At 48.1% G+C, this 13,163-nt stretch overlaps 1 protein-coding gene across 1 annotated transcript in view; it reads right to left on the bottom strand.

Moving 5' to 3' along the window:
- The window catches only part of TFDP1 (transcription factor Dp-1), a 51,206-nt gene extending 38,839 nt beyond the window's left edge, over nt 1-12,367 (bottom strand). The window contains exons 1-2 of the mRNA XM_069970806.1: nt 11,831-12,367; nt 1,999-2,060 (exon numbers count right to left, since the gene is read on the bottom strand). Coding sequence (XP_069826907.1) covers nt 1,999-2,010 — 12 coding nt within the window. The 5' untranslated portion in view covers nt 2,011-2,060; nt 11,831-12,367. The remainder of the gene's footprint in view (nt 1-1,998; nt 2,061-11,830) is intronic.
- Nucleotides 12,368-13,163: the final 796 nt, after the last annotated feature.

The following is a 13,163-nucleotide window of genomic DNA, read 5'->3' as shown; positions in this document are numbered from 1 at the left end:
AAGTAGAATTCTCTCTGCAACCCTATAGATGCTGTGGTCGTGCTGACCACAGCATTTACACAGATAACGTATTGGAGCGTGGCTCCAGTGCTGACAGCTGTGGTGGACCGGGCTATCACTGACAGCTGGGAACCGTGAGATGACACAGGCTCTGTGCCACTGTCATCCAGAGGGTTGCAATTAACAGGGAAGGAGGGGGGCGTCTGTCTGAGGGGTGTCAGTGGCTGCTGAAGCTGCTCCCCACACAACACCATAAGGCCACTGTGAGTGCTGTTCCTGGATGCTATTCAAATACAGAGGACACCATAGTGACCCAATAACCCTTATTTTACCAAACGTCACAATATAAAATACCTTTATTGTGAATAGTTAATCAATACACTGTGCAGGGATGAGTTTAAGTAAAAGTGGGGTATATAAAGTATGTGCTACCTAATATGGGAGAAATGCAAGCTGGTACTAAAGCTATGTACAAACTATTCACTGTAGAATCAGTGTCTGACTGGAGCAAACAGAATTGGTTGCTGAGAACAGTGTAACTGATGGCATCAGTAACGGTCAAAAGAGTGCAGAAGTGGTATAGGTTGGATAGTCACACTATTGCTATTTTCAACACAATAGAAGCAATCTGGGACGCTACAGTTTATCACGGTTGATAAACCTATTAATCTATTTTCGGTGAGCACCAGTGACAGTAGCAAGGGTGCCAGGACTGTGTCTATTTGTCTAGATATACACACTGTAACCCGCTACGTCACTGTTCACAGCTAAACCAACTGTGCTTGGCAAGGAGTGTCCAGTGGTCGCCGGGACACAGACACGTACCGTATAAGTCATTGACACTTTTACTGTTGCGCTCCTTTAATATAGGTATACTGGGCCCTGCAAGCTCTACTGCAGTTAAAGCAATTACAGCAGAATCTCTTGGAATCCCAGACTAATATAAATCTTATGAATCAAGCCTGATCAATAAAATCTTATTGATCAGGTTTGATTAATAAGATTTATATTAGCCTGGGATTCCGGGAGATTCTCCTGTAATTGCTTTAGGTGTTCATTCATTACTCATTCACAATAAAGGTTTATTTGTTCTTTTTTTTTTAAATATTCTGACATTTGGCAAAGTTAGGGTTACTGGATCACTACGGTGTCCCCTGATTCGGCCGGTTATCACTCCGTGGAATAGAGACAACGATCAGCCGATGATAGTGTCAACAGCTATTTCACAAACACCATACATTACCTAAGCATGTTGCAGGTCTTCTGCGTTCTTTCTTCCTCCCGGTCCCGTACGCAGCAGTTTCGTTGCGGCCTGTCTTAGCAGACAGACCACTCAGCCAATCACTGGCCAGGACCGCCGAGGCCAGTAATTGGCTGAGCGGTCTGTTAGCAACATGTTTAGGTAATGAATGTATGGTGTTTAAACAAGGGCTACAAGGACATCGGTAACAATGTCCCTGCTGCCCTCGCTAAACGATTATCGGGCCTTATAATAGGCCCAGTAAATGAGTGCCGATCTAGGAGATCAGCGCTCACTTACATTATTGATCGTGGAATAGGACCCTGACCCTAGGCCCATTGAATAGAACCCTAACTCTGGCCTAGTAAATGAAGGTTTGAAAGTACTCTTTTTGCTCGGTTATTCAAAAAAAAACAACAACTTTTATGTCTGGGATACCTAAGATTTTATCTCTGAGCTATTCTATAATAATTTTAACATAATCCACGTAAGACAAAAACGCAAATATGGTTATTATGTCCATATAAAGGGGGGAATTTATTATTTGTACCATGTCCAGTATGCCAGTAACATTATTATGAAATGATGAATACATTTTAAAGATTTTATGGAATGTGGAGCTGAAGTATTATTTTGTTCAGTGATCAGAGGGCCCATCTAAAGATCCCCCTGAACACAGTCTTTTAGTACACACATTAATGAAAATTTTTTATGCCATCAAAGCGAAGTCACTTTCAACGTGTTAGCAGGTTACTTACATCTTTTGCCATGTTACCAATTATGCAGAATTAAGTGAGCAGGATTGCCAGAGTTGAATCTTCTGCAACAAAGGACAAATAGAGTTAAACATAAGTATGCTTAAAAAAAAAATGTATAATATTATATATATATATATATAGGTTTTAAACACACAAAGAATTCACAAGAATAAAAGGTCCCAGATTTAGCTGTGAACTGTTCCCTGCACTTTCCACCTAATAGCCAGCGCAGATAACAAATGGATTAAAAGCTGTAGCAAACACTGGAACCCCTTAATACTAAAGGGGTTATTTGGGAAGAGTTCCATAAAACAGTTTGTGCACGGGTTGTATGCTAAAGACCGGACCCCAGACCTCCCAGCATCATCATCACTCATTATGATGCCTTGATCTCAAAGTCTTGAAAGTGTTAAATCTTTATGCTATTGTACTGATACAGCTTTGTCAGTACCGTAGTGTGAAGCTTTAGCAGTTTCACTGCCACCCCAAAGCCATGCTGGAGATACAGCTCCCGAGACAAAGGGGGTGGACGGGGTTGCACACTAATTATTTAGAGGCCATTCTGGTCCCGCTGAATGACCACGACTAAGGGTGAAATAGAGAGAACGATCAGCCGATGATCGTGTCATTGGCTGATCGTTCATTTAGGGCCAGACCTAAAATCATCGTTCCCCCACCACGCATCGCTACGGTTGAATAGCGGTGCGCAGCGGGCGACCGACGATTTGAGAAGAAACAGCAGCAGCATCATCATCATACATTACCTGGCTGCAGGGCTTCTTCTCTGCGCTGTCTTCATCCCCGGGTCCTGCGCGCTCTATCTTCTAAATGTCCGGTCAGCTGACGGAGCGCTCAGCCAATCACAGGCCGGGACCGCCGCGGCCTGTGATTGTGAGTGTGGCCTGTCAGCTGACCGGCCATTCAGAAGATAGAGAGCGGGGGACTCGGGGAGGAGACGGAGCGGAGGACAAGCCCTGCAGCCAGGTAATGTATGATGCTGCAAGGACATCGGTAATGATGTCCTTGCAGCCCTCGCTCAACGATCATTGGGCCGTGGAATAGGCCCAGTAAACGAGCGGCGATCTAGCAGATCGCCACTCGTTTACATCGTTGATCGGGCCCTCCTCGGCCCGTGGAATATGACCCTAAGGGTCCATTTACACAGACAGATTATCTGCAAAAGATTTGAAGCCAGGAATGGATTTGAAAAGAGGAGAAATCTCAGGCTTGCCTTCATGACCTGATCTCTGTTTATAGTCCGTTTCTGGCTTTGGCTTCAAATCTTAGGCAGATAATCTTTCGGTGTAAATGGACCCTAACTTCAATGTAGAACAAAAAAAAGTTAGACCTGAAGTCATTGCCCTGGTAAGTAAGCAAACCACCATACTTCCACAGTAGGCAATAAAACAAGTTTCAGCAGCAGGAATCAGAAGGCTTTAGCCTCCGCAGACAAACCCTAAGTACACAGTGGGTTTTGGCCTTGTTGACACTGACAATTTTCATTTTTGCTTTCATTATTTCAGTCTCGCCTCGCAAATAATATTTTTTTGTTTCACTTTATTTTATGGTAAAATAAAAGGTGTCATTACAAAGTAATTACAAAGTCTGTACCACAATAAAACAAGCCCCCATACAGCTCTCTCTGCCGTATATGGAAAAAGAGTTATGGCTCTTAGAAGGAGAGTGAAAAATAAAAACGCAAAAATTGTATCCACAAGGCCACTGCCGTTTTAATTTTTTTTTGCAAAAATCAATAGTACATTAGTAGATTTTAAGAAACTTTGTAATTGGGTATATTAGCCGAAAAATGCATTTTTATCATGAAAAAGCAGTTTGAAGCTCTCCCCCGTCTTCATTGTTCTCTATTAAGGGGGGAGGGAGATGAGGCACCAAAACAGGACAAAGAGTTAATTTACAGCTACATCACCGGCTATCTCCTCTGACATCAGCACTGACCTCTCAATACCGGCTATGACACAGGTCCCGCTGTGTAATCCTTTGTTCTCTGCTGCCAACTAATCTCCCTCCTCCCCTCTGCATAGAACATAAGAGAAACAGATTGCTGAACTCAGGGAGACCAGCCAAACGACAACACTGCCGGCTGCTAGTAAAAGCACTCAATGCAGTGAAGTCCTAGGTGCATTGCCCCCTGGGAAACATGAATATGCAAAAGAGGAGCCCGTGGAGCCTCATTGAAGAGTCTCAAAACACAGGACTAGCCAGATATCCCTCCGGGAAGGACCCAGCCAAGGGGCAGCTCTGCATAGAACAGACAGGGCCTGACTGACGTAAAAGAGTCGAGATTTCCAGATAATGAGCAGTGGATGAGAGAAAGGAGGGGAGGGGGGGCCTGGGGAAAGTCTTTTTGAATGCAGATAATGGCATATTTGCCTAATAAACCCAATTACAAAAATAAAATTTGACAGTGACACTTTAAGGGTGCGTTCACACGTACAGGATCTACAGCATATTGATTTGTTTTAAATCTGCTGCATTTCCTGTACGTGTGAATGCACCCTTAGTACACACATACAGGATCTGCAGCAGATTTGATAGCGCAGATACAAAACAAATCAAATCTGGGCCATCAAATCTGCTGGGGATACTGTACGTGTGAACGCACCCTTAAGAGGTAAAAATTGCTTTTAACAAAAATAAGCATGTTCAAAAAGCCCTATTCTGAGCACTAACTTCAAGGGGAACAATCAGCAGGTTATACGAATCTTACCTGCTGATAGCTCCCTATTGCACACGTGGCACAAGGAGGTCTCTTACCTTTCTCCTTGGCACCGCTCCCGTGCTGATAGCGTAACCCTCAGTCCAGAGCATAGTTAGCACTGCCCCTCCATCCCCATAGCAAGAGGCGGCAAATCCGCTGCATTGATCAGCATTTGAAGGAGCTGGCCGCTCAAGCTTTGGGGGCAGAGCTCCCAACAGAGGATTACACTGCTAACAGCACGGTAAGAGGCATTCAATCCTCCTTGGTGCCCTGTATGCAATAAGGGGCTATCAGCTGGTTAGATTAGTCTAACCCAGTGCTTCTCAAACAGTGAGGCGCCCCCTAGATGTTGGTGAGGCCCAAGCACCCTCTTGGTCAGTCTGGTGAGGCCCAGGCATTGCCTTGGTCTGTTGGGTGAGGCTCCAGTAGATAAAGTTTGAGAAGCGCTGGTCTAACCTGCTGTCAGTTCCCCTTAAGCTTTTCTTGTTTATGGACCTGCATGAAAGATCATGTGTCGCACCACAATCTCTAGTTTCTATTGGTACAATTTTAGGGTAGATGGACCTTCAGATTTCTTTTTTTTCCTGATATAACAAATTAGCAATTCTGGTGCTTTCTTCATTTTCAATTTACACTTTTCTACACTATTCTATACATTTTGGTTTTATTTAAATATTATTTGAAAAAAAGGTGCTGACTTGAAAATTCTTTAAAAATTAAAAATGTTTTAACACTCTGCTAGTAGAGTCTTCCTGAGCCTGACTATCAGCAGATCACCCAGTGGCCAGCATAAAGGTCTTCAGCAGGCCTCTGGCTGTCATGTACACCAGCTGGCAACCCAAAACCATGCTGCATAGGGGCCAACTGGGCACCCGACACCTACGTCTCCTGTCATTTTAATATTATATTAACTGTGCCATTTACAGCGTTAGAGGGAAACTTGCAGCAGGTTACAAGTATCTAACAAGGTTCCTATGGCATACAGGGCACTAAGGATGAAGGCACATTTCTTACCGTCACCCTTGGCGCCATTTCCAAGATATTCAGAGTTTAATCCTTATGCAAATAGGTTGTTTTGGTGCACTGATCCATTTCCGTCTGGCCTGCCCCTGTTATTGAATATCAGCAGCTGCCTTCTATTTAGCACAGAGAAAAAGTGGTGGCTTTCCTGACACAGTCCATATAGCCCAGGGGTCTGATGTCTCAATCACTAGGTTCCCTTAAAGGACAAGTGCCATGAAAAACTTTTTCCCAGTAATTGAAGCACATTACAAAGTTATATAATTGTGTAATATGCTTCAATCACCTATCTGCCTCCCTTCCCTGTCTTTTCCCCCCTCCACCCCCCCACCAGGAAGTGTCCTGACTCACACAGACCTGATTACTGTCCAAGCTCTTCTCTCAGCTCCTTCTCCTGTTACACCAGCCTCCCCCCTCCCCTGCCTTGTCAGGTGACAGGCTTGCTCAGCTCCCATTGGCTGAACAACTGCAAGCCATCACTTGTCACATCTCACTTGCTTATCTTCCCTCAGACTGACTCCGGCACATAGGCAGCTCCCCCCTCCCCTCATACCCTCTCTCCTGCTGCCCTGGACTCAGTGAAGGAGTCATGTCACTAGAGAAGATAAGCTGAGCAAGCAGAGTCACCTGACAAGGAGGGGGGGCTGGTGTAACAGGACCTAGAGCAGCCCTCCTGCTGATGACTCATCCTCACAAGAAGGAGCTGCCTGGTGAGGGCAGTCATTAGGTCTGTGTGAGTTAGGACACTTCCTGGTGGGGGGTGGAGGGGGGAAAAGACAGGGAAGGGGGGCAGATAGGTGATTGAAGCATATTACAGAGTTATATAACTTTGTAATGTGCTTCAATTACTGGGAAAAAGTTTTTCATGGCACTTGTCCTTTAATGCTACTGGACACTGACTCCACGTTTTATACTAAAAGTTTTTTTTTTAATTGCATTCAGCTATGTTTCGAGGCGGCCACCCTCCTCTCCATCAGGCATCAACATTCCTGATGAAGAAAGTGGCCTCCTCGAAACACATAGCTGAATGCAAATAAAGAACTTTGTCTAATATTGCCAAAGGAACTCTTGGTCTGGTTACCAGAAGGTGGTGGCCTGCAATCCCACTGATACATCAAGCTCTAAATAGTGTCAGGCCTAAGTCAGTACAACCCCATCAGGTGAGCATGCATGTTTGTGGGTTCCTAAAAATCACATTGCCACACAATTTGTATGCACAGTACAGGAACATTATTTGAAAGTAGGGCTAAGCGCTGTCTGTAAATCAAGCACAGAAAGAGCTTGGGGTGGAAGGGTGAGGGGCATCCTGGAAGCACAGCTGGATATATGAAAGGTACAATGACCTAACAGCTATCTTTTAGCAGTTTGGAATGAGAATTGCAGCTGATGGATGCCACTTTGTCAAGAGACGATGTTCACTTCAGAGCTTAGGGTACTCTATTTCAAACTCAAGGTGAATACTAGACCTAGTTAGTCATTCCTTGATATTTCCCTGTCTGAGTCAATTCCTGGCTTGGCAGAAAAAAACTGCATCAAAAGAGCCAATATTTTTTTTTGCATATTAACCCCTAGACGACCCTGGACGTAGGGTTACGTCATGGAAGTCTGTCCCCAGACGACCCATGACGTAACCTTACGTCCTGGGTGTTTCTCCCGCTATGAAGCGTGCTCCGGAGCGGAGCGTGCTTCATAGCAGGTGGGGGCCGGCTGCAAACAGCAGCCGGGACCTCACCGGTAATGACACGCTGCAGCGATCGCGCTGCCGCGTCTCATTAACCCCTTAAACGCCACGATCGCGGCGCAACCGCGGCGTTTAAGTGTAAGTGACAGGGGGAGTCCCCTGTCACTTACCGATCGGGACCCCCGCAGTGTGACTGCGGGGGTCCCGATCGTTGAAACGGACTGCTGGAGGTCTCTTACCTGCCTCCGTGCGGTCCGATCGGCGATCTGCTACACTGAGCCTGCACAGGCAGGCTCAATGAGCAGATCGCCGATAACACTGATCAATGCTATGCCTATGGCATACCAATGATCAGTGTATAAATCAAAGTACTGTATGTAAAAGTCCCCCAAAGGGACTTCAAAAGTGTAAAAAAAAAAAAAAAAGTTCAAAACACTATTACACTACCCCAAAGCCCCTCCCCCAATAAAAGTCTAAATCACCCCCTTTTCCCATTATATAAATAAAACATATAAAAATAAATAAATAGATAAACATATAATATACCGTAGCGTGCGTAATTGTCCGATCTATTAAAATATAACAAGCGTCATTGTGATCGGTAAACGGCTTACACGAAAAGAGGGGAAAAAGTGCGCAGATTACCGATTTTATGTTACATTATATATAAAAAAAAAAATCAATAAAAAGTGATCAAAATGTCCGATCTTCACAAATATGGTATTAATAAAAACTAGAGATCATGGCGGAAAAAATGACACCCCATACAGCCCCGTAGGTGAAAAAAATAAAACCGTTATAAGCGTCACAATAGGCCCATTTTATTAATATTTAATTGCCAAAAAAAAGGATTTCATAAAAAAAAAAAAATATAACATTAGAGAATCTGTGTAACCTGCATATGGTTGTGTTCGGACTGACCTATAGAATAATAGTGTCATGTCGCTGTTACCATATAGTGTATTACGTAGACACAGGAACCCCCCAAACGTTACCATATTGCATTCTTATTTACGATTTCACCTATTTATATCTTCATAAATAATATATTTGGAATTCCATCATACATGTTATGGTAAAATGAATGACGCCATTACACAGTACAACTATTCCTGTAAAAAACAAGCACTTACATGGCTTGTAGATAGAAAACTGAGAGTGCTAGAGCTCTTAGAAGGGGAGGAGGGAAAAACGAAAACACTAAGATCAAAATTTGCGCGGTCCACTGGGTCATTTTGGGCCTGGTCCTCAAAGGGTTAAACTATGTGACTAATGCCCCTATTCCACGAGTCGTTTGGAGGAGCAAACGAGCGATATTAGCGCTCGTTTGCTCCTCGTTCCCCGCTCGCTGCCGCTGCTATTCAACGCGGCGTCAGCGAGTAGGTGAGTGCGGGAGGGGCGGCGGGGAGCGCTGATCGTCCGGGCAGCCCATAGGATATAGCAGCATCTGCTGCCGACGGTCCTATTCAACGGAGCGACGGCAGCAGATCGCTGCTATATCAGTCGCTTGTTTTTCAACATGTTGAAAAACAAGCGACTGCAACGATCAGCCGACATGAACGATGTCGGCTGATCGTTGCACTCTATTCCACGGGACGAATATCGTTCGTAGCGGCCGTTATTGGCCGAATACGAACGATATTGCTCCTCTAAACGACCCGTGGAATAGGGCCTTAAACCTTTACTGGCCCCCATACACCTCAGCGAAATGTCGGGACTGGGGGACTGTGTATAGAGACCTCCTGACTATGATCGGGTGCGCTGGATTTCAGCTGCCTGACTCTGATTTTTTAGGCGACTGCTGCCAACCACAGCTTACCCCACAACATGAATATTCACCCACAAGCTATTAAAGGTGTATGGGAACCTTAAGGGTTCCACCACGAAAAAAAGGCCCACATAACAGTGGCTCATTGGTTAGCACTGTTGCTGTGCAGCACAGAAGCCCTCAGATCAAATCCCACTAAGGTCAACATCTGTAAGGAGTTTCTATCAGTTTCCTTTAAGTGCACCCACCCCTAAAACATACCGAGAAGGGAATCGGATAATGTGAGTGTTGACAAGCTCAATACAGTATTGTACATTTAGCACTATATTAAAAATATTAAAATTCACTTGTTCTATTATAAGTTGTTCCCACCAAAGTCAGTGGGGGCTGAACTCATTTCACCAGCCTGTAACTACGCTACCTATAGCATAATCTACTCCCACCCCTATTGCTCTGAGATAGCAGCACTACGCCCAGCGACTGATATCTACTCCCATTTGTTTGATATGTGCACCCAGGCTCAGGCTACCTAGATACAGTATACACCACTGGAACCTACCTACTGTAGTCAACAGGAGCTCTGATGCAGATGTGTGTACAGCAACAATAACAAAGTGCCAGGCAGCACATAGACATCTGCCTAATAGGACTACGTGGGTTGCTGTCTATTGTGGAAAAATCCAAACAGATCCTGGAATGATGCAGCCTGCTGACTGAATGTACAGTAACCTTCAGTCCTAGGAGACAGGAGAAACACTGTCCTGGAATAACCAAGTAGAAAAGGAAAAGATACTGATATTACTGGGGGTAACCTGCACATACTGCACAATCCTATCCGCATACCAGACTCTTCCCGCTGTATAGATATAAAGGTGTGAAATATATAACAGCCATGCGCTAACAGATAAAATGAATATGTAGGATAGCAGCCAGAAAAAAGTAAGAGAAATGCTCCAATAACACGTCACATGACCTGGTGCCCTACTGTCTGCCATCCACTGCTGTGTAGCACAACTTACACTATTATGGGAATCATGGGAGCCCTCCATGACACTGGCAGACCACACAGGACTGACGTCCTATTACGAAGAATGCTTCCCTTATCAATGTCACCATGCGGAAGTTAAAAAGGCACTGTCATTACAACTATCAAAATCTAAAACACAAGATGTGAAGAAATGGTTTGCAATTTATATTAATTTTTTTTTTTTTGGGGTGCCTTCACACACACCGGATCCACAGCGAATTTCACTGTGGACTTGCAGCGAAATCCGCTGTGGACCCAGTGTCAGTGCATCCCTATGAGAATACTTACTCGCAACAGGGCTGACATCCCGCTGCGTGTATGCAAGTTAACCCCCCACGGCCGGAGCATACATCACCTCCTCCCCGATCCGGCTTGCTTCGGAGATTCCCGGCAGGACTTCCCGCTCAGCCAATCTGTGGGTGCGGCGGGGCAGCACACGGATTGGCTGAGTGGGACGAACAGACGCCAGGAACTCCCAAAGCAAGCCGGAGCAGGTGATGTATGCTTCGGCCGCTGGGGGGTTAACTTACACGCAGCAGGATGTCAATGTATGTATTCTCATAGGGATGCACTGACACTGGATCCGCAGTGGATTTCGCTGTGAATCTGCAGCGGATCCGCTGTGTGAGAAGGCATCCTTAACCCCTTAGCGACCCATGACGTATCTGATACGTCATGGTGCCGCGCGGGGTGTTCAGAGAGGGGTCCCGCCGGGACCCCACTCTGAACGGCGCTGATCCAGGCTGATATGTACAGCGGGGCAGTGCCTCTATTAGCCGGCGTGGGTCCCGTTGCCGCGCCGGCTAATTAAGCCTCTAAGTGCAGCTGTACGCCAGTATACGGCAGGAGGAGGCGGCTATACGCCAGTATACGGCAGGAGGAGGCGGCTATACGCCAGTATACGGCAGGAGGAGGCGGCTATACGCCAGGAGGAGGCGGCTATACGCCAGTATACGGCGGCTATACGCCAGTATACGGCAGGAGGAGGCGGCTATACGCCAGTATACGGCAGGAGGAGGCGGCTATACGCCAGTATACGGCAGGAGGAGGCGGCTATACGCCAGTATACGGCAGGAGGAGGCGGCTATACGCCAGTATACGGCAGGAGGAGGCGGCTATACGCCAGTATACGGCAGGAGGAGGCGGCTATACGCCAGTATACGGCAGGAGGAGGCGGCTATACGCCAGTATACGGCAGGAGGAGGCGGCTATACGCCAGTATACGGCAGGAGGAGGCGGCTATACGCCAGTATACGGCAGGAAGAGGCTATATACCAGTGAGGCTAGCAGCCATGGTGTATGGGCCTGCAGTGTGGGGGCAGCAGTCCTCCATCCACATCCCCGCCGCTGCCCCCACACGGAGCACACTCCAGGCCCGTACACACCGAGCAGCCATCCTGTGGCCACACTGCCCGCACCACCCCCAGCCGGGCTGTGTCACGGAGTAGGCCTCCGCCCGCCCGGCTCATCCACACGTCAGCCTCCGGCCTCCTCCTGCACACAGGCCCGCAGCCCGGTACACAAAGGGCCCCGGCCGGGGACAGGGCCCATATCCCGGCCGCCATCAGCGCACAGCCGGGGGTGTCCTGAGCTCAGGGCCCCGGGCAGGACACCCACCTCTCGTTCCGCTGTCCGGGGAGTTCAGCAGGGGGGCTCAGGCACGGCGGCGGCTGCAGGACGGTTCATGTGAGTGTGGGAGGCGGAGAGGGGCAGCAGCTGCCAGCACGCAGGACACAGGAGAGCGGCGGGCGACGAGGCCTAGGCCTGTGCGGAGGATGCCCTGCGGGAGAGCGGGCTGTCACACGGAGAGGGCTGCAGGGGCGGGCAGGACGCGGGGATGCAGCATCCTCAGCGGGGGGAGGTCGCCGCTACTTATCGCCACAGCCCGCCGCGGGCCCCTCACCCCCGTCCACACGCGGTACCCGCGCGCCCCGCCGCTCTTCCTTGTAGCCCCGGCTGTCAGCTGCTCGGAGCCGGTGAGTCTCTCCCGCGGTGTCCTCGCACTGCCGCCGTCCCCCTAGGCCCGTCTTCTCTTCCTCCTCTCGCTGTATCCTCCCTTCCCGTCACCTCAAACAAAAAACCGAGCTTGGCGGCGTCTAGCCGACCTGTGCGCTGATTGGCTGAAAGGCGCGTCACGTCACGGAACGTAACTCCGCCCAACGCCGGCTCCGGTGTGCTGTTCTCCATTCTGTTTGGGTAGAATAGTGGCTGCCAGTGACGTCACGGAGAGTTCCGACTCCTTGCGAGCGGATTGGCTGTGCCGAGCGTCAGTGAGAGGGAAGAGGTGTGTTTATAGGAACTCGTGCACTGGTCAGTGACGTCATCAACTGCCTGAAATATTTACCTGGCTCAAGTCCAGCCGCTCCGGAGTGACTGGAACTACAGTGTCCCCTGTGGGGCGCCGCCCACTACTCACCTGCAGCCACTACACCTACAGCCAGAGCAGTGATAAGGATCCAGGCTGCAGGACACCTAGAGCTAGTGCCAGAGCAGTGATAGGGATCCAGGCTGCAAGACACCTAGAGCTAGTGCCAGAGCAGTGATAGGGATCCAGGCTGCAAGACACCTAGAGCTAGTGCCAGAGCAGTGATAGGGATCCAGGCTGCAAGACACCTAGAGCTAGTGCCAGAGCAGTGATAGGGATCCAGGCTGCAGGACACCTACAGCTAGTGCTAGAGCAGTGATAGGGATCCAGGCTGCAGGACTCCTACAGCTAGTGCCAGGGCAGCCATAGCACTCTATACTGCAAGACACCTACAGCTAGTGCCAGGGCAGCCATAGAGCTCTATACTGCAGGACACCTACAGCTAGTGCCAGGGCAGCCATAGAGCTCTATACTGCAGGACACCTACAGCTAGTGCCAGAGCAGCCATAGCACTCTATACTGCAAGACACCTACAGCTAGTGCCAGAGCACCCATAGCACTCTATACTGCAAGACACCTACAGCT

The sequence above is a fragment of the Dendropsophus ebraccatus genome, chromosome 5, assembly GCF_027789765.1.
Source record: "Dendropsophus ebraccatus isolate aDenEbr1 chromosome 5, aDenEbr1.pat, whole genome shotgun sequence".
In the NCBI taxonomy this organism is placed as follows: domain Eukaryota; kingdom Metazoa; phylum Chordata; class Amphibia; order Anura; family Hylidae; genus Dendropsophus; species Dendropsophus ebraccatus.
Note: the sequence above shows the minus strand (reverse complement) of the source record. Positions and strands in the feature narration are given on the sequence as shown.